This window comes from Tupaia chinensis, unplaced genomic scaffold (genome assembly GCF_000334495.1).
Source record: "Tupaia chinensis unplaced genomic scaffold, TupChi_1.0 Scaffold000037_22, whole genome shotgun sequence".
Classification (NCBI taxonomy): domain Eukaryota; kingdom Metazoa; phylum Chordata; class Mammalia; order Scandentia; family Tupaiidae; genus Tupaia; species Tupaia belangeri.
The window spans coordinates 839,809-861,679 of record NW_006159481.1 but is presented as its reverse complement, the minus strand read 5'-3'; the positions used below and the strand labels follow the sequence as shown (position 1 = coordinate 861,679).

Genomic DNA, 21,871 nt, shown 5'->3' with positions numbered 1-21,871 from the left:
CTTACTCTCCCACCCCCCACACACTTCTCCCTACTACCCACTCTCCTCTCATTCCTCCCCCTCACCTTCCTCTGTCTCTACTCTTCTTCCATCACTCCCCACCTTCCTCCCTCACTTTCCAGTCTCCCCCTCCCTCCTCACCTTCCCACTCCCCTCTCCTGCTCCCCTTCACTCCCCAAACCCCTCACTCCCCAAACCCCTCACTCCCCACTCTCCCTCTTCCTCATTCTCTCACTCAACTCAGTCTACTCTCTTTCTCACCTTTCCCCCATGACTATCACTCCACACCCTCCTTCACACCAGATTTTCCATTTTTTCTTCACCACCACCCCATATTCTGCCCTCACTGTCTCCCTCTCTCTTCTCACTCTGTATATCCTTCATTACCCACCTTCCACCTCCCTCATTCACCACCCTCCCCCTTCTTCTCTTTCCACCGGCCCCCTCTCTCACTGCCAAACTTCCCACTCCCCTCTAATTCCCCATCTCCATTGTCCCACACCCCCACTTTCCATTTCCTAACCTTCCTCAGCCCTCTACAGCCCCTAATTTCTACCTCCTTCACCCCTAATCCCCCTCTCACTTCTCACCTCCCTAACCCCCACCCTCCCATTCCTCGTTCACCACTGCACTCCCCTTTTTCTCCATTATTCACTTTCCCTCACTGTCCTCTCTCTCACTGTCCTCACTCACTCTTCTCACTTAACTCCCCACCCTCCCTTTCCTCCACTCCTTTCATACTTTCCCACTCCCCACCCTCACACTCCCTTTCTTTTCCTTACCTCACACTCCCCATTATCCAACTTCTAATTTCCCAGCCCCCATTCTCACCATCTCTTTTATCCCCACCATCTATTTCTTCCTCATTCCCTTCTCTCCCATTTCTCTTTCACTCCCCTCTCCCTTTTTCCCCATTCCTCCATACTCCCACCTTCCCACTCCCCTCTCTCTCCCCACCACCCACTCTCTCATTCCCATGCCTTACTTCCCAAACCCCCACTCTCATCCTTTCAGCCCTCTGATTCTTTACTCTCTCAATCCTCACTTGTTCCCCACCCTTCCATCTCCCTCACCTTTCCTCCCAGCCCCCCTGCCAAACACACACACACACACACACACACACACACACACATTGCCTACTGCTCACTCCCTACCTCTGACCACTTGGAGAGGTTGGTGAAGGACTTCTTCAGTCTCTAAGCTAGGTTTATTTCACAGTTACTTGAGATGCTAGTGAGGGATATGGGAATGGAATTTCCCATGGTTTCACCAGGTTTAGAATTCTTATTTAGATGCCCAAATCTGGCTTTAGAGTCTCTGGCACTACATTCCTAGGCAGAAACCTCATCCGCTCCCAGATTTAACATCTTACATCAGGATTTCATCTGTTCACCAATAGATTTTTAACCAGTTTGAACATTCCTAGTTATTTCATGAGTATATGTTATTGAAAATCTTCTATTTGATTCATGCCTAATATCCTAGTATTTGTCCTTACACTTTCCAAATGAATCATTCTTAGGGGTGTCCGTATGTTCTTCGCATCCCTTAAAGAGAGAACTTTCTCTAACATTTTTCTTCCTTAGCTTAACTCCTCCATAACCTTCAAAAACCCCTATAGGCCAAACATTTCTCTTCAGATAAAAGCTGATCTCAGAGACTCCCCATGGGCCTTAGATTCTGTCCTTACAGACCTATTTCTCCCTACATCATAGGCAGAGATACCCCAAGAACTAACGTCTGTACCCACTTTACCTAACTCCAAATGTTGTCATTCTGAAACCTGGATTTACATTTTATAGAATACCCCTACACCCAATGAGCTCGGCAGTCTCTTCAGATAAACCTGAAGTCTTCTTTGAGAATCTCCGAAAGAATTAGAGACTGGCAGAGAATATTTGTATATACAGTTCATCATCAAGGATTTATCTTTTCCACCAGTCCCCATCTGACCTGGTTATGATCTGAACATCCTTTATTAGAGATTCACCCCTCCCCTTTATCTCACTCTGGGTCCCTGCCTTACCTTCAAGAGCAGGGTTCAACATGGGTGGAGTTCAATATTACTGGTTAGGAGGCCCAGTTCTAGGTGTTAGAATATGGTCAGTATTTTTTTAATGAATTTTTAATGTTTTTTAGGTTATTCTATAGGGTACATTTACAAGGCACAGAAAGAGTGGGGGAATGTGAGAGCTCATCCTTCCAAGGAACTGGTCACACTGCAATTCTGTATCCTCCATTCTCCTCTTGCGACCTTGGGCATGCACACTTTGCATGATTTCAGACCACTGATCCAGTTATGTAACTGCATATTTGGCACGTGGGAGTTCAGTACTTTAGCCCCTTGTCTCCTGCTTGCTGGTCACTGAACTTTTAGATTCTCAACCGTCTGAGCTCAGCTTCTCCTCTCTACTTCATCATAGTATCTTTTGGACAATGTTCTCTGTATCTTACTTAGAGTACAGATATGAGTGCTAAAGTCCTCCCCTCTTAGAATTGCTATGGACAGGAAGGCTATTGCAATCCCTTATGTATCACCCCTCATACAGTTCCCTTTTCCTACAGATGTCTAGGTCACTGCTGTCCAAGAAACAGCGTGTATCTGGGCCTGATTTAAAGGTGGATTCTAACTGCTCTTCTTCCTGCTCTGTGATGTTCAAAGTGCCCTCAGGACTGAGCAATGTGAGTATCTTCTTGGAAACCAGCAGATGTGGTAGAATGACCAGTGGGAAGTTACCCTATTTATCTGTACAAATTCCACTCATGACTTTCTGTCTCCCGATAATACGATTTTTTTCTCTTTATCTCTAGGAAATGTCAAAAAACAACAGTGATGCTGAGATAGATGAAGGTCTTTACTCACGCCAGCTGTAAGTGAGGTCAAAGTGGGGATGAGAAAGAGGTGGTGGAACTGAGAGGTTAGGGTTAAACCCTTACCTACTTTACTTGGCAGGTATGTACTGGGTCATGAGGCAATGAAGTGTCTCCAGTCATCCAGTGTGCTGGTATCAGGTCTGCGGGGTTTAGGTGTGGAGATTGCCAAGAACATCATCCTTGGTGGGGTCAAAGCTGTCACCCTCCATGATGAGGGCACCACCCAGTGGTCTGATCTCTCCTCTCAGGTACTGCTTCCTAGCCTACCTCTTGTCACCGTGTCAGTCGTTCACAGACTTTGGCCACTTCGTGTTTTTTCTTACACCCTTTTGTAGTTCTATCTACGGGAGGAGGATATTGGTAAAAACAGAGCTGAGGTATCACAGCCCCGTCTTGCTGAGCTCAACAGCTATGTTCCTGTCAACATCTACACTGGACCCCTTGTCAAGGACTTCCTTGGTTGTTTCCAGGTACCTTGGAACACAAACTTCTTTTTCATACGGTTTTAATGTCTTAATCTCTTACATTTATTATCTTTGTACCTGTATATCAGGTGCTGGTAGGCTAGGGGATACAAGCAGTAATTTGATTTTGGATCTGTCCTTGTAGAATCCTGGAGGGAGGCTGTGGCCATTCATCATGGTACAGTATTTTTGAATATTGAACTCTATAGATATCTGTCTTCATGTGTGGCTTGAGCCCTTCTCGTTGTATGACCACAAGAAAGCTACTTAATCTCTCAGTGTTAGTATTTCTTTATGTTGACTAGGAATAGTGGTAATACTGAACAATGAGTCTATGAGTTTTTGTAAGACTAAGCAATTGGATACCTGTCTATATGATGGGAAGTCATATGGCTCTTCGTTCAGTAGCTGAACTGGAAAATGGAGCTGGTGACGCTGACATGCTGACCTGTGGTGTCCCTGAGTGGGAAGAAGGGACTCATCCTGGTGAACAAGGAAGGGAATTCAGGCAAATTCCATGGTTGTGAAGGAGCAGACACTTGATGAAGTGGTGGAGCAAATGACTGTGGCAGGCATGTACATGTATTTGAAGCAGAACATAGTACTTTAAATGGAACTCAATGTTACTCCTAAAATGGTTCACAACTCTAGGCTGTAGCCTGGTGCAGTCTTTGGCTATTAGAAGCTGGTGATAGATCAGTGGTAGTTCACTAGTCATGCACAAACAAGTGGGCATGGGGGCGGCTTATGTGTTGTAGCCATTTTGTCACTCCTATTGTGTGTTGCCTTCTGGAACTGTGGTAGTAGATTTTCATGGGAATATAAACTCAATTACTGTGAGATTGCTTTGTGGTGTTTTTACAGTATGGTGGTAGAGAAATGGGTACACAGTGCATGAGATGCACTTCATTCACACTGGGACAAGGACTTCCCTCACAATGAGTATTTTGCCAAACAAATTAGTCTTCATACTTTGTCTTTTTCTAATCTTTGCTGTCATGCCCTGGGATTCATTCTTTTGTTTGTTTTATAGATCTTTACCCTCACAGTGTCTAACATACTTCATATATTTGTCAGAGTGCTGAAAGAGTAAACCATGCTGTTAATATCCACAAATTTGCCTCCTTCCAATCTCTCCCTTAGCGATCTCCCTCCATTAGTGTTCTCCCTTATTTTCATTCATACAAGTCCCAGGCCTTCAGGCTAAACTCCCTGCCCTTTACAGGCGGTAGTACTTACTAACACTCCCTTGGAGGACCAGATGCAAGTGGGTGAATTCTGTCACAGCCATGGAATCAGGCTGGTGGTGGCAGACAGTCGGGGGCTGTTTGGGTAAGTTCGTGGCTCTTCCTTTTCATTCTTTTCCCAACCCCTAACAAGCCATACAAAGAAGCTCCCATACCTTCATCATATACTCACCCAACTGGGTTTGATACTGCATGTTTTCTCTCATGGTACTCATGTGAATGCTCTCTGATTCCTATCACTAATCTGAGTTTACTAATCCAGTATCACTGACCTTCTACAGTTCATGGAGTGCCACTGTGTGTGGGTCTCAGATACCAATCTTGTTTAAATTCACCACAGGCAACTCTTTTGTGATTTTGGAGAGGAAATGATTCTCAATGATTCCAATGGGGAGCAACCACTCAGTGCTATGGTTTCTATGATCACCAAGGTAAGGAGGCTAGTCTGATGGGTTAAGGTGGGCAGCAGCAGTCCTCTCTCTATTTGCTGGATCTCTGCACTTGCCTCTAAAATTCATTCTTTTTCCAACCAGGACAACCCTGGTATTGTCACTTGCCTAGACGAGGCCCGCCATGGGTTTGAGAGTGGTGACTTTGTCTCCTTTACCGAAGTCCAGGGCATGAGTGAACTCAATGGTGCCCCTCCCATGGAGATCAAAGTTTTAGGTAAGAATTGGTTTGTATGGAGCAAAGGGAAAAAGGCCCTGTAGGTATGGGTGAGCCCAGAGACATGTTTGCATCTCAGGTGAACGGAGGCCAAAGAGGAGGCATGTTTGTTATTAGAGCCGGGCCTTTGGAGAGATGTGTCTATAAATTCTAACTGAAAGGAACAGAATGAACTTAAGACTTTTAGACCATAGTATTTAGTTCCATTTTTTTTGTCTTTTTTTATTGCTTAGTTTCTGTTTTTAAGTGTTTATTGTTAAAGTTACAGTGTATATCTTTAGTGTGTTTTTTTCTATTTTTGAGAGGTTTTTGCTATAGGGTGTGTGTGCTTGCCAGACAGACAGAGACAGACAGAGAGACAGAAAGCGAGAAATCACCCCACAGAGGGGGATAGCCATGCCACAATCCCTTCTCCTCCATTCTCCTCTTGGGATCTTGGGCACGCACGCACATACGCCTGGCGTGAGTTTAAGCCACCGGGTCCGGGACTCGAACCATGGTTGACTACGTGGGAGTCCAGCAACATAACCATTACGCTAACTGCTGATCCCTAGTGTGTTTTTATCATAGTCTGTAATTAACAGTTTACCTCCTCACTTACACAGAGCCTTTATGTTGCTGTTCCTTGTACATTACATACTGGCGGATCATAAACAGTTTAAATTTTTTTTGCCTTTATGAATAAAAACAAAACAATTTTACCCAGTTATTTTTTTGTTTCCTGTAGACCCACATTTAAATTTTCTTGTGCTCAAGGAAGTAGTCTATGTTTGAGTTAGTGTGGATCTGCAAGTGATGTTTTGCCTTTTTAAATGTATCTTTTTTAAGGTTTTTGTCATAGTGTCCATGTGCTTGCTTGATAAAGATAGTGAATGAGTGGGAAAGGGTCCCCACTGTGGGGACATCCACTCCAGATTTCCTTCTCCTGGGATATTGGGCAGGTACATACATGTGGCTGGCATGATTCTCTAGCTGTAGACTAGGACTCAAACCATGGTCAGTCATGTGTGAAACTAGTGCTTTAGCCACCACACTACCTGCTGCCTCTTTACTGATTCTTTCTTTTCTTTTTTTGGAGAGGTTTTTGCTATAGGGCGCATGCGCTCACCAGACAGATAGAGACAGAAAGCAAGAAATCACCCCCTGTGGGGATGGTCACGCTGCCATCCCTTCTCCTCCATTCTCCTCTCAGGATCTTGGGCATGCATGCACATGTGCCCAGCGTGAGTTTAGCCACTGGGTCTGGGACTCAAACCACGGGTAACTGTGGGAGTCCAGTGACCTAGCCATTACACTAACTGCTGGTCCCTTTACTGATTCTCAAATACTTAAGATTATTATGATACAATTTAGTATTTTTAATTATATTTGGGATATTACTTATTTTATCTGTAGATTTACTATCTTAATCAAATAGAAAAGTTACTGATAGTAATTTTTTGACTAATTGTTTTGTCATGTCTACCTTTCTGCTACAAGTAGATTAAGCTACTTTTGTCACAGCTCTTCTGTTCTTTATTTTTTCTGTTTTGTTTTTGTTTTCCTTTTTCCTTTGTTTTGTCATAGATAGTTTCTAGGTTTTTGCCATAGGGTGGATGTATTCCTTGGAGAGAAAAGAGACAGAGGGACAGTGAGAAATCACTACCCAGGATGGAAAACCATGCCACAGTCCCTGCTCCATTCTCCTATTAGGATTTCAGACGTGCACACAGGTGCTCCAGCATGAATTTTAAGCCACTAGATCTAAGACTCAATCTTTGGTTGATCATGAGAGAATCCAGTACATTAATGACCATGTCACCTGCTAGTTCAGTTTCTTTTTCTTTTTTGAGAGGATTTCACAATAGGGTATGTGCATTCTCCTGAAAGACAAGAGACAGAGATAGAAAATGAGAAATCACAGCCACTCCACAATCCTTTCTCTTCCATTCTCCTCTAGGCATCTTGGGCACACACGCACACATGTCCATGAGTTTAAGCCGCCGGGTCCAGGACTCAAACCACGGTCAGCTACCTGGGAGTTCAGCGACATAGCCATTATGCTAACTGCTGGTCCCTAGTTTCTTACTTTTAACATATGTTGTGTTTACTGATATTTTCATACCTAAATGGTTATTTCATTTTAGATATAAAATAAGTAAGCAGGAATACAAACTACAATAAATACCTGTATGTTTGAAAAGCTCTGGAAAGTCATGAGTATGTTAATGATAGAGTTGAAAGATACAAAACAATTCAAGTTAAACTGCTACAGGTGAAGAATATAGGTACAATGGGACCAGCAGTTTAGTGTAATGTCTATGTAGCCATGTAGTTGACCCCATGTAGTTGACCGCGGTTCAAGTCCCAGACCTGGTGGCTTAAACTCACACCAGGTGCGTGTGTTTGAGAGCCCACGATCCCAAGAGGAGAATGGAGGAGAAGGGATTGCAGCATGGCCATCCCACCAGGGCATGATTTCTCACTCTCTGTGTGTCTGTCTTTCCAGTGAGCGCATGTGCCCTAGAGCACAAACCTCGGGGGGGTGGGGGGCATAATATAGGTACACTAATGTATAGAGTAAGGGGTAGGACCAAAAAAGTTTGAGTAAATAATGGCCCAAAACTAAAAAATTAATGAAAACTAAAGCCAGAGATCTGTGATGCCAAAGAACTCAAGCTGATGAAAGGTTATTATTTGATAAAATAACTTCTGACTTTTTTTCTCTTTATTTTTAATTCGAGTTTTATCCTAGAAAGACTAGTTAACATTAGATCACCTCAGAGCTATTGTTTAATCTGGATCTAATGTGATCTTACTAAGAAAGACCATCTGAGTAGGATACTTGGTGTGTAGAGTATTCAATGTGGAGTGAGAACTTGTCTGGTGAGAATTAAGATCTTTTTATATATGTTTACATGTTCTTTTTTGAATTTTTTGTCTAGTATATTTTCTTGCATAGAGATCTAGAGACTCTCCAGCATATATGAATGAGTCTTACTCATTCACTTTCTCTTCTCTGGTACTATGTCTTATGACTCTCTATCTGGCCTCTGAATTCTCACCTTGACATCATCCTACAGTATCTATTGTGTTCTTGTTTTCTTTCTTCTATCTTTCTTCTATCTATCTTCTTCTTCTATTTTTTCACTAAGCTGGGCTGATCATTTTACTTGTCTTAATAGTTTGTCTGTTCTCAGGAATCACTTTCTTGTACTTATGTCTGGAAACTAGTTTCATTCCCTTTAATTTCTTGGTTGCTTAGAATGGGAGGATAAATCTGCTAGTAGTGGTAATTTTAAGTCACGTCTGACATTGTTTGAAATAAACTTGTGTCCAAGAGCTAGTGGGATCCTTGAGCTTGAGTTTAGTGAATGTATATATCTTAGATCTGATCTAAACTTCTGGGTTAGAAATATATGTCTTTGAGGGCTGAGATAAAAGTCACATGCACTGGCATTTGGACAATTAGGGTTGAAAGAAAGACATTATGTCTGTCATTTGCTCTGCATTTCAGGAAGGAGCTAAGGAATTGGGGCCCTTTAGAACTGAGCTGAGTATCAAAGGAAGACCCAGTTCTTTGAGTTTCAACATTGAATTGACTGGTATACAAAAGATTCAGCCCCCAGATAGTTACATAAACTAGAAGATTGAACACAGAAGTTTTTTATGGGGAGTGTTTAGGCATAGTAGGGTCCCTATTGGGGCTGAGCTTTCTGAGGCTAAAGGAGATGGTTTCTGATGTCTAACTAGAGTTTGGCCAGAAGCCTCCAGTTATCTAAGCTCGGACAATATAACTTTGTGTGATGATGCTGTGACTGTTGGATGGTGGGGGTAGGAGGTGTGTTGCATTTATTGATTGATACCAGCATCTTTTATCTCTCAGGTCCTTATACTTTTAGTATTTGTGATACCTCCTGCTTCTCTGACTATGTTCGTGGAGGCATTGTCAGTCAGGTCAAAGTATCTAAGAAGATCAGTTTCGTAAGTACAGGTTTGGGGGTTGGGGAGGTTGAGCCATGAGGTTGAGGCATTTTCATGCAGCATTATGAAAAACTACATTTCCTGATGTTCTTCTTACAACAGAAATCCTTAACAGCCTCGTTGGCAGAGCCAGACTTTGTGATAACAGATTTTGCTAAATATGCACGCCCTGCTCACCTGCACATAGGCTTCCAGGCCCTGCACCAGTTTTGCATTCAGTACCACCGGGTACCTCGGCCACACAATGAGGTGAGTGAATGGGCAAACATTGCAGGGTCAACTATGCCTTTCCATCTTCCTAGATTTCCTCTCTCTCCTGAATTAGTCCTAGTACTCTCTTGGTTCCTTTTTGCATGCTAGGAGGATGCAACAAAACTGATGGCTCTAGCACAGGCTGTGAATGCTCAAGCTCTGCCAGCAGTACAACAAGACATCCTGGATGAGGACCTTATTCGGAAACTGGCATATGTGGCTGCTGGAGATCTTGCACCTATAAATGCCTTTATTGGGGGCCTGGCTGCACAGGAGGTCATGAAGGTCAGCATGGTTGGGAAGATGCATGGTTGATGTGATCTCTGTCTTTTACTATTTACTACTACTCTATGTTTTAGGCCCAGATTAACCATAGATTACATTCTTTCCAGGCTTGCTCTGGGAAGTTTATGCCTATCATGCAGTGGCTGTACTTTGATGCTCTTGAGTGTCTTCCTGAGAACAGAGCAGGCTTAACAGAAGATAAGTGTCTTCCAGTATGTCCATGGGGCCTGTGGGGAAGTAGTTACTGCAAGTGCTTCTACGGGGACAATTCTTTCTGATCTTTCTCTTTTTTTCACATGATTCAGCTCCAGAACCGTTACGACGGACAAGTGGCTGTATTTGGCTCAGACATACAAAAGAAGCTGGGGAAGCAGAAGTATTTTCTGGTGAGTGAATCTCTTGTGCACCTTCTACTTTGATCTCTCTTGATCAGTACCCACCTCTTCTAGATTCTCCTGCCTCCCAAGGGAGGGTTTTTTTGGTTATCATAACCATGATTGTACCTTCCTTTTCATTTTCTGTGTATTGAAAGCAAGTCTCATAAATACATTTGTCTCTCATAGCCTTCTTCCCAGGTGCCTTTTATCTCAGATAACCATAGGTTTTATGGCCCTGGAACTTAACTATGTAGTTCTAAGTATGTGCTAGGTCCTCTTACACTCTCTTGCTATCTCCAGGGGAAATGAGGTGTGATAGGTGGCCTTGACAGGGGTATACTCTCAGTTATTCTGACATGACTCACTTTTTTTCTGCCACCTTATAGGTGGGTGCTGGGGCTATTGGCTGTGAGCTGCTTAAGAACTTTGCCATGATTGGATTAGGCTGTGGAGAAGGTGGGGGAATCAAAAATACCATTAGGCTGTGGAGAAGGTGGGGAAATCACAGTTACAGATATGGACACCATTGAGAAGTCCAATCTGAATCGACAATTTCTCTTCCGGCCCTGGGATGTCACAGTGAGTGGGGCGTACTTAGGGTTGGGCAGGTTAATGTCCCTTACTATCTTGTTTATTTCTGCTTTGTCTTGGGTCTTTTCACCTATTTTTGTCAACCTGTCTCGTTTTTTCTACCATTCAGTCTCCTATTTATCATGTTTATTGAATACCTCTTAAGGCTTTTCATTGGTAATTTTTTAGAAATATCTCCCACCCTTCACTTTCGTTTTCTTTGATTTTCAGTCATTGCCAGACTAGGACTATGAAGCTCCTTACAGAGGGATTATTCAGGAATTTTTATGTAAAGGTCATTGTTGTTATTCCCAGAATCTTTACTTGTTTTATGCTTTATAACACGAGGCTTCACTGTAACCGAGAAATCCTCACTGTGCTGTCCAGTGTCCTCTGGAGGTCTGTAGCTTTTTGTACTGAGTCTGTTGCATCCCTGTTAAGTTCATTAACTGACTGACAGAGAGAGTGAGTTATCAGGAATAGAGAGTGAAGGTGAGGGGGAGAAAGCACTCTTTCAGCAGGGCATTGCTATGCTGCAATCCCCTCTATCTTTTTGATATTCTGGGTGCATAAATACCCTGGCATATTTTTCAAGCTACTGGAGCTAAGATTCAAATTACATAGTTGGCCACATAGGATCTGGCTGCGTTGACCACAGGCAATTCAACCATCTCCACAATGGTTTTTTCACATATTCAGAATTAGTCTTTTTTGGTTTTACGAAATGAAAGTGGAGTATTTCATTTTAATTTATGAAGCCTTTCCTTACTCAGTAAATAGTCAAAAAGGCAGAAACCAGCAGTTAGCATAATGGCTATGTCGCTGGATTCCCACGTAGTTGAACGCAGTTCACGTACTGGACCTGGTGGCTTAGAACTCATGCTGGGCACGTGTGCATGCATGCCCAAGATCCTGAGAGGAGAATGGAGAAGAAGGGGTTGCAGCGTGACCATCCCCCCTGGGGGGTGATTTCTCGCTTTCTCGCTTTCTGTCTCTTTGTCTCTCCGTCTGTCTGGCTAGTGCACTCACCCTATAGCAAAAACTTCTCAAAAAAAAAAAATAGTCAAAAAGGCCTCTAAAAGTTCATTGGAATTACAGTTAAAATACAAGGTTATTGGGGCAAAAACATTTCAAATTCATACAAAATTATTTCATTGTCCATACTTTCTGTGAACTTTTCAGAGACTACTTGTTTTTCCAAATGACAAGGGAATGTTAATAGAAAATCCAGCATTAGCTAAAAGTCCATTCAAGGTGTAAAACAAACCAGTGAATATTGGTAAAATTTGAGATGACATTTGGTAACCAGCTAAACTTTAAAACACTTATCACTCATCAAGGTCTGGTGAATGTTTTAAAATATTATCATTTAAATACTCATTTTGATGCTGAGTCTTCCCATTCTTTTTTTGCGGGGGGGGGGAGGAGATTTTCGCTATAGGGCGTGTGCACTCGCCAGAGACATAGATAGAGAAAGCAAGAAATCACCCCCCAGGGGAATAGTCATGCCACAATCCCTTCTCCTCCATTCTGCTCTCGGGATCTTGGGCCACACGCACACATGCGCCCAGCGTGAGTTTTAAGCCACCAGGTCCGGGAAGCAAACCGCGGTCAACTATGTGGGAGTCCAGCAACATAGCCATTACGCTAACTGCTGGTTCCCAAGTCTTCCCATTCTTCATGGAACATGTAAAACACTCAATACAGTGGCTGTATGAATCCAGCTAACCTGAAGAGATTATATAACCTACGAAGGGTTTTGCAAAAATATTAATACAGTGTGAGCTTGTCACGGAAGTTTTATATTAGAAAGAGGGGATTTTCTTTTATGAAAATGTTTGTTACATGTAATGGATTTATTGCATTTAAAATGTACTACTATTCCTATATTTTTTCAATTTGAATTTTGATCTGGGAAATAATAATGGCTACATAATGGAAATTATTTTTAAGATTGTTTTTGAGATCATTATGTAAAGATAATGGGTACACTAACAGATTGTTAGAATGTGAAAAATATTGTACAAGTATTGTTAGAAACAGGTAGAGAATGCTTTGCATTGTAGGCAAGGAAGGCCTTATTGGAAAGACTGTATTTTTATAAGGACTTCAAGGATGTTGGGGAGAAAATGGATGTTTGCAGGTGAGAAAAGTCCTGAAATTACAGTGTACTTTGTAGTTAGTTAAGAAACAGATGTCACATGGTGGGTGGGGATATGGCACACAATTTAGCGTGTAGTAAAAGGAGGACTCAGTTGAAGGAGACTGAAAATGGAATGTGATATGACTTGGGCATATTAAGTAATACTTTCTGCCTGTACCTTTTATTTGGGTATATCTACCCTGACTCATTCTAGTTGCCATTATCTGAAAAATAGTAGATGTTGATCAAGAAAAAAAGGTATCTGATCCATTGTTTTCTATTTGTGTTTTCCTTTCTGCTCATGTCTTGCCACATTTGTCACAGTAGTGTAACATATTTTTCTACAAAACTGGATCCTTCTGAGTTTGTGGCCTCATCCGCTATTAATTAAATCAATCCTTAGAATTATTCTGTAAAAATTTTCTCGATAAATGCATGCATAACATTTTTCCTCATCCCTTTGCAGAAATTAAAGTCTGACACAGCTGCTACAGCTGTATGTCAAATAAATCCTCACATAAGAGTGGTAAGTCATCAAAACCGTGTGGGCCCTGAAACAGAGTGTATCTATGATGATGACTTCTTTCAAAACCTGGATGGTGTGGCCAATGCTCTGGACAATGTAGATGCCCGTGAGTTTGAAATGGGTGCAGAGAAGGGCAGAGTTGTATTTGTATATTGGGATGTGTATTGAGGGTACATAGCTTCCTGTCCTTCCAAGATTCTTCTCCCGGTTCTCTTTGTATTCTCTTTCATCTCCCTTAGGCTTGTACATGGACCGTCGCTGCGTGTACTACCGTAAACCATTGTTGGAGTCAGGCACACTGGGTACCAAGGGCAATGTGCAGGTGGTTATTCCATTTCTGACTGAGTCTTACAGTTCCAGCCAAGACCCACCTGAGAAGTCTGTTCCCATCTGTACACTGAAAAACTTCCCCAATGCCATTGAGCACACTCTTCAGGTGATCACCCTTGGGGAGAGGGGATATTGAAGGGAAACACGTCTTGGTCATCATTTCATTTAGAGGCTGCAAGTCTTAGTGTAGCATGTATCTTCTCCAAATATCTTGCCCTCATGTTTTCATTCACAAGCTTAAGTTTTTAGAAATGATCTCTTTTTAAAAATATTTTCTTAAGATATTCTGGAAACATCCAGGGGAAAGTAAACCATATATAATTCCTTATACATCTAAAAAGTGAGAATGTGTACTATGTAAACAATACTATTTTCATGTTAAACAGAATGAATTTGTCCATATCCCCTAACTTAATGAAATATATTTGATAATAAATCAATATTTGAGTTTTTATAACTGGTCCTCAAAATGTACTCAAGAGCTGCTTTTATCAGGATAATTCTTTTTGTATAATGTATTCACATATAAAACCATATTTATTATCTAGCCTGGACAAAGTGAACACATCTAGGTAAGTTGGCATCCAGAACTAATCTTAATTTGATTTCTTGTTCAGCCTAATAACTACTTTGCCAATAGGATGTTTCTTAACTGCACTATTAGAGGAGATGTTCAGGAGGATATGAGATTGATAAGACAAGGAAGTAGAAAAAGTTGTATTTGTCACTTACCCTTCTAAACCAGCAGATACAAAACAAGTATGTTTGTATTGGGACCTTAATAAATGTCTGCTCCAGCTGTGTAGCATATGTGCATAAGACTCTTGTAAATTTGTTTCACTTACTTTCTGCTAAAGTACAAAGAGAGTCTGTATAAAGGATCTTAAAACAAATTTGCTAGGGACCAGCAGTTAGTGTAATGGCTATGTCGCTGGACTCCCATGTAGTCGACCGTGGTTCGAGTCCCGGACCTGGTGGCTTAAACTCACACCGGGCGTGTGTGCGTATGTGCCCAAGATCCCAAGAGGAGAATGGAGGAGAAGGGATTGCGGCGTGGCCATCCTCCCTGGGGGGGTGATTTCTCGCTTTCCGTCTCTCTGTCTCTGTCTGGCGAGTGCACGCACCCTATAGCAAAAACCTCTCAAAAAAAAATTGCTAGGTAACTTTGAGCTTTCAGACTTGTTTTCTGTAAAAATGGATGACACAGTGTCTCTCACAGGACTTCTGTCCAGTATTTAGTACTTAATATGGGTTCTGGACTATATATATTTGTTAGTCCTTTATATAAATGTTGTAATTCATTTCTTTAAAATGAGGCAAGGTGATTGTAGCTAGTGATGTGATTGTTAAGGTGCTGGTCTCCCACATAGCTGACTGGTTTGATTTCTAGACCTGGAATCTTGAAAATAATGCTGGATGATCTATGTGTAGTTTCCTCAAAATCCCAGGAAGAGAATAAGGAGGAAATTTCAGTGTGGCCATTCACTCTGAGGGGATCATTCTCACATTGCTTTCACTGCCTCTGTTGAGCACATGCACACTATCACAAAAAAGAAAACCTTAAAAAAAAAAAAGGCAAGGGAGTCAGACTATGGTTTAGTCTGAACAACTTAATAGTCTTAAGGCTAAGTAGCCTGAGAAGCATGCTAGTACATATATGTGCATATGTCACATCTGACTTAAAGGAATAGGGATTTATGGCATTGCCATTCCCTGTTTATGCAACAATCCTTTTATGTTATGTTTTTCTTTTCTCTCCTACCCTCCTCAGAGAGTGCACACACACACTGGCAAATTTAACAAATGAGGGAGAGACAGATGTTATCCTATGTGTGTGAAGTCATAAAACCAGGTAGAATGTGTCAGGAATGAGATTTAAACAAATCTCCAGTGTTTGGGTGATTCCAGACCATTTCAGTGATGATTCTTTAGCTACTATCATTCTCAGAAAGCAAAAAGTATTATGATCAGCAATCTCTATTTATGTTTCTCATTTTCTGCTTATTCCCCAGCTCTGCTTAGGGATTGTCTTTGTTTACTTTACAGTGTGAAGTTTTTCTTTTCCATTGAAACAAAGTACACCCAGAATAGCAAATATACTTTTTTTTTCTTTTTGGCTATAGGGCCCATGTTCTCACTAGAATCACACTTCAAAGGAGATGGTCACACCACAATCTCTTTCCCATACTCGGGATTTGGGGCAAACACATGCTTGTGCTCCGCATGATGGTCAACCTTTGAGTCCAGAACATGAACTGAGTGTCCATGTGAGATTAGTAACTGTAACATCTATGCCACTTGCTTCTGAACATACTTTTTAAAAATTAGGTTCTGTTACATAGTAGATTTGTGTCATCTCTGTGTGGATTAGGGTCATTAGTATGTAATTTTGAGATAGAGATGCAAAGTTGTAGAAATGGTGAGCTACATTTGGAAGACCTCACATTTCTGTTCCTTCAGAGCAACCATGCTCTTTTTTACTTGGTTTTTCTAATGCCTACAGAAACCTATTTTTCTCCACTGTTGTCCTATGTAATCCATTTACTTTGTAGTGGGCCCGGGATGAGTTTGAAGGCCTCTTCAAGCAGCCTGCAGAAAATGTCAACCATTACCTCACGTGAGTAACTCAAATGCTCTACTACCAGGGTCATTCTCCCTGCTTTCCCTATCATGGTAAATTTTTGAATGAATTTATGAATGCTTGAGCCTCTTAACCATTAGAAATCAGTACTGGCTTTCTGTGGAGAAAGTGGGCCTACTCTTTAAAGCTAGTAATTCTCTTCTCTGCCCCTTTGAATTACTGATAGAGACCCTAAATTTCTGGAGCGGACGCTGAAGCTGACTGGTTCCCAGCCCTTTGAAGTGCTGAAGGCTGTGCAGCGCAGCCTGGTGCTACAGCGACCACACACATGGGCTGACTGTGTGACCTGGGCATGCCACCATTGGCACACCCAGTACTCACACAACATCCAGCAGCTGCTTCACAACTTCCCTCCTGACCAGGTATTGGTTTAGTTCTCTTGCTCTTGTGCCCAGCATGCAAGGGGAGCCTGTAAAGCAGTGTTAAAACAGTTGTGTTGTACTATATACCTGTACACCACTTGTGTTTCTTTGTTAAAATACAATTTGTAGGTAGCCTGCTACTTCATTTTAACATGGTTCGTTATTGTTAATCTAGCTGTCACAGCTATCTCATGACTAGGAATAGATTTCTGCAGGCGTGTGGTTATCTCAGAAAAATAATTAAACCAGTGTTCTGTGCATAGACTTTTTAGACCCCTAGTCACTTCCCCTCAAATAGGGGACTGTGTTTTTGTTCCCTTCTTCATAGGGGTGAGTCATACCTGATTTCATTTGACAGTAAGGCATGTCATTTTTTTTTTCCCCAAGAACCTCAGTGTTCTCTTCTGTAAAGCAGGAATAATGGTGACGTATAGAAGTTTTGTGTTAATTTAGATTTATTAGTACAAAGTTAATATGGTGCCTGACAGTTCGAGTTTGTTCGGTTGCTGTGTTGTTTCTGGAACAAAGTGAGTTCCCAGATGAGACTTTAGACCTCAAGCACAAGGTGAGATTGCTAGAGTTCTCTCAACTCATATTCTCCCACAACTTTTCAATCCTTTTAGCTCACAAGCTCAGGAGCCCCATTTTGGTCTGGGCCCAAACGCTGTCCACACCCACTCACCTTTGATGTCAACAATGTAAGTATTCTCCCTGGCATCCTGGGACAAGAGGAGGGTAGGTGGATGTTAGGTAAGTGGAGGCTCTTACTCAAAAGCTGATATGTACACTTTTCCATGTCCTGCCTTTACTTAGCCTCTGCATCTGGACTATGTCATGGCTGCTGCCAACCTTTTTGCCCAGACCTATGGGCTGACTGGCTCCCTAGACCGAGCTGCAGTGGCCACAGTCCTGCATTCTGTGCAAGTCCCTGAGTTCACACCTAAGTCTGGCGTCAAGATCCATGTTTCTGACCTGGAACTGCAGAGTGCCTTTGTTGGTGAGGATGTTTGTCCAGTTGTCCAGGTGTCACCATTTCCATTTGGACCTGTCCAGCTAAGCTTCCTCATTAATCAATCCCTTTGTCCTTGCTCTCAGTTCCTTCTCTGTTAAATAAAGATGGTTGGCTAAGGCTCTGGTTTTAAGAAACCTTTAACTTATGTGGCCCTTTTTGTATGTGTTTTTTGCCTTGCTTTGTTCTCTTTTCCTGTTTATCTGGGAAAGAAAGGTATGATTAGTACCACTGGACACATCTCTCTTGATAATTTGCCTTCTTTATCTCCTACCAGGTCTCCTTATCTTCCTGTCCACATATATACCCTTCAGGTTTCCTATGTGTGTTTGTTTACCCTTGCATTGTTCTCCAAGTACATTCTCATTTCCTTTTCAACATCTCTGCTTTCCAACTCTCACTGACTTCTCTCTACCCATTCTGTCTCCTGACCTGTACTGTCTCTGTATGTCTTTTTGTGTGTATATTCTCACCTCAGATGTTTTATTTCCTTTTGTATTAAATTGTTACCATGTATCTTTCTGCATGTGTCTCTCTGTGTATCATTCTGTCTTTATTTCTCCTTTATTATCCTCTATACATGGCCTTATAAGTACCTTTTCTCCCCTTTGTTTCTTCCTCTTCAAATTTCTTCCCATATTTTCTCATTTCTGGTCTGAATTTACCCAATTTCCCTCATGTATTGTGCTCCACACAACTCTTATCTCCATTTTCTTATTGTTGGATCAGTGGACATGTGTACTCACCAAAAACAGAAAGCACTTTGAGTGGCGTGTGATTTTGCCACAGTTGCTTCTCCATTTCTCCATCCCATCAAGATTTTGAGCATGTATGGACTGATGATGTATTTTAAATAGTTCGAGCCTGAATTTGAACTGTAGTCAGTCATGTGGGATGATCTGAATCCTAATTGTCTGCATTTAACCATTGAGTTAATGGGACTGTATCCCTATCATGTTCCTGGCCCATGTCTTCTCACTTCCTTTGTCATTCTTCAGGATTTCCTATTCCATGTTGCACAGTTTGTATCTTTTTTATTTTTTATTTTTTTATTGTGCTTAAAACTTGCAAAGTTTGCCATACTCTGTTTCTTATTTTATTTTGGGAGAATTGTTTTGTGCTATAGGGTGTGTGCACTTGCTAGAAAAATAGAGACAGAGAGACAGGAAGCAAGGAATCACCCCCTGGGAGGGATGGCCACACCACAATCCCTTCTTCATTCTCCTCTTGGGACCTTGGGCATGCACACTCACCCTGCATGAGTTTAAGCCACTGGGTCCAGGACTTGAACCATGGTTGACTACATGGGAGTCCAACAACATAGCCATTATGCCAACTGCTGGTCCCCATCCTCTGTTTTTAAGTGTTCTTTTCAGTAGTGTTAACTAACACTATTCTGCATCTAGTTTCTAGAATTTTTCCATTTTGTGAAACTATGATTCTTAAACATTTATCTTACTGTTTTCCTCTCCTTGTTCTGCCTGTGAATGTAGTTGACAGCTCTAGGAACCCTCATTCCACTAATTCTAGTGGAATTATTATTTGTATTTTTGTGACTGGCTTTATTTTTGCAGTGTAATGTCCTTAAGGTCCATTTGTGTTGCAGAACGTTAGTACTTCCTTTTCTTTTAAGGCTAAATAGCAATCCATGTATGTATATATCCCATGCAATATATCCATTTATCAGTTGTTGATTATTTTGGACTACTTACCCTTTTTACCATTGTTAATAATCTACTGTCTACCTACTTTCTTAATAGCCTTTTTTCTACTTTGCAGTGTTTGCAGACTTAGGTGCTTTTGTGTTCTCCATACCTGTTTTTTTCTTTTTGAGATGTTTTCTGTTACACATTCCTTCCCCCACTGTTTCCCAGAATGTCTCCCCTTTATGTCTTTTATCTACAAGAACAAATTCTGACCCACTCATGAATCCTGCTTTATTGTCCTACTCTAGCTTGGGTTCCAATGATTGACAGTGTTCTCTCCCTTTCCGTAGATGACAGCCAACTGAAAGAGCTCAAGGTCACACTTCCCAGTCCAGACAAACTCCCTGGATTCAAGATGTACCCTATTGACTTTGAGAAGGTGCTGGATTAGAACCCTGAGGTGGGGAGGGGGTACTAACAGTGGCTCAGACTTTTGTTAGGATTAAGGGCTTGCAGTAGGTGTTGGTCCTTGGCAGGTAATTTTGTGGAAGGTCCTTGTGTCCTCAGTAGCCTGGAAATAATTTTGTCTTCTGACCTTCCTTCCTCTCTTTTTTCCCACCCATTCACTACAGGACGATGACAGCAACTTTCATATTGATTTTATTGTTGCTGCATCCAACCTCCGAGCAGAAAACTATGATATTCCCCCTGCAGACAGGCATAAGGTAATGACAGGCTCAACTTAAACTTACTTTCTTTTTCAAACTCAAGTCTTCCACATTTGACACACTCATATTTTACTATTTTCTAAGCTCCACCTCTGAAATGACTACCTCTGCTGGTCTCCTCCTGTCTCATAGAGCAAGCTGATTGCAGGGAAGATCATCCCAGCCATTGCCACAACAACAGCAGCTATAGTTGGCCTTGTATGTCTGGAGCTATATAAGGTGGTCCAGGGGCACAGACAGCTGGAGTCCTATAAGAATGGCTTCATCAACTTGGCCATACCCTTCTTCAGTTTCTCTGAGCCTCTTGCTCCACCCTATCACCAGGTAAGGGCTTGCATGTGCAGAAGCCTCTGATGTTGACCATCAGGAAGAGTTCGTTCTTTTCTTTCTTTCTCTTTATTCTTTATTTCACCATAGAGGGACAGAGATGGGTACACAGAGAGAGAGAAAGAGAGAGAGAAAGAAAGTACCAGGTCCAGGATTTAAACTAATTGGCCACGTGGGAGTCCAGCACCCTTAACCACCATGCCACTTGCCAGCCCCATATACTTAAACCTTTTTTTGTAATTTGTGTATTACCTGTTGGTTCATTCATGTAATTTTTTGCATCTGTACAAAGTATGAATGTGACTAGAACATTTTAGAAATGAGGGCCTGTGTACTTACAGGACATTAAGAGCTAAAATAAAGGGGATTAGAGGTAGATGAAAGAGCCATTTCTCATTGGTATGTGGCCTTGTTGATCATTATAAAGATTTTAGCTGTTTACTCAAGCTGTAATAAGATCATGGGAAAGTTTTGAACAAAAGACAGTTATGATTAGTCTGGTACAATGTGTAAGGTTTACTGAAAAGGGTAAGGTCTTCTGAGATGGTCACTGTCATACATGTCTATTCTTTGTTCCTTAGTACTATAATAGAGAGTGGACATTGTGGGATCGTTTTGATGTACAAGGATTACAGGCTAATGGAGAGGAGATGACCCTCAGGCAGTTCCTAAACTACTTTAAGGTAAGGCCCCCTCTTTTTCTGTAACCGTGTACATTGGTGGTATACAGATGATTTGTGTGTTCATCTTACATTGTTCTCTCCTCTTCCATCCTACCCTTGCCAGAAAGAGCACAAATTGGAGATCACCATGATCTCCCATGGGGTATCCATGCTATATTCCTTCTTCATGCCAGCTACCAAGCTTAAGGAACGGTTGGACCAGCCGTGAGTTGGCAGCTTGGGGGAGGCCCTGAATTGAATGGGAGTCTGGAACTTCTAAGTACACTGCTCTGTTCACTTTCTTTTTTCTCTACCCTCATCTGCCTTTCTCAACGTGATTACTGGTGCCTTGTCCCTAGGATGACGGAGATTGTGACTCGTGTGTCAAAGCAAAAACTGGGCCACCACGTACAGGCTCTGGTACTTGAGCTGTGTTGCAATGATGAGAGTGGAGAGGACATCGAGGTTCCTTATGTACGATACATCATCCGCTGACCGTTGGCCATCATTTATATTAGGCTTCATCAGTGTACTTCCAGATCTGTTCTAGTTGTGACAAGAGCTAAGCCCATCCAGGATCACATGCCTTTTTTCTATGAACTTTATTTTTGCTGTTTCCTTCTATTGTGTTGAGAATTGGAATTCATAATAAAGAGTTATTCAGTAGTAGTGTGTCCTTGTTTTGGCAAGGTCCAGTGTCCTGTCATCTCTGAGTAGGAATGGACTCCTACAGTGCACAGGTTAAGGTGATAAATCTATCTAAAAAAGAGTGAATACCACACCAGTAGCATAGAACTTG

General features: G+C 41.8%; 1 protein-coding gene across 3 annotated transcripts; it reads left to right on the top strand.

Moving 5' to 3' along the window:
* Positions 1-2,565: 2,565 nt before the first annotated feature.
* LOC102471751 (ubiquitin-like modifier-activating enzyme 1) lies at positions 2,566-21,653 on the top strand. Of its 3 annotated transcripts, XM_006140566.1 has the most exons (26): positions 2,566-2,682; positions 2,812-2,870; positions 2,954-3,122; positions 3,210-3,344; positions 4,564-4,670; positions 4,926-5,016; positions 5,119-5,251; positions 9,117-9,214; positions 9,317-9,463; positions 9,575-9,751; positions 9,859-9,963; positions 10,057-10,137; positions 10,515-10,584; positions 10,622-10,707; positions 13,308-13,473; positions 13,607-13,803; positions 16,250-16,314; positions 16,505-16,700; positions 17,324-17,398; positions 17,514-17,697; positions 19,706-19,794; positions 19,988-20,080; positions 20,216-20,407; positions 20,992-21,093; positions 21,197-21,297; positions 21,432-21,653. In XM_006140566.1, the coding sequence occupies exons 1-26, from the start codon at positions 2,566-2,568 to the stop codon at positions 21,565-21,567; spliced, it is 3,171 nt and encodes a 1,056-aa protein (XP_006140628.1). In that variant the 3' UTR covers positions 21,568-21,653. The 3 variants fall into 3 exon arrangements, with proteins under 3 accessions (XP_006140628.1, XP_014443999.1, XP_014444002.1); XM_014588513.1 differs by lacking the exon at positions 21,197-21,297 and having other exon boundaries at positions 2,583-2,682; positions 21,432-21,571; XM_014588516.1 differs by lacking the exons at positions 13,308-13,473; positions 13,607-13,803 and having other exon boundaries at positions 2,583-2,682.
* Positions 21,654-21,871: the final 218 nt, after the last annotated feature.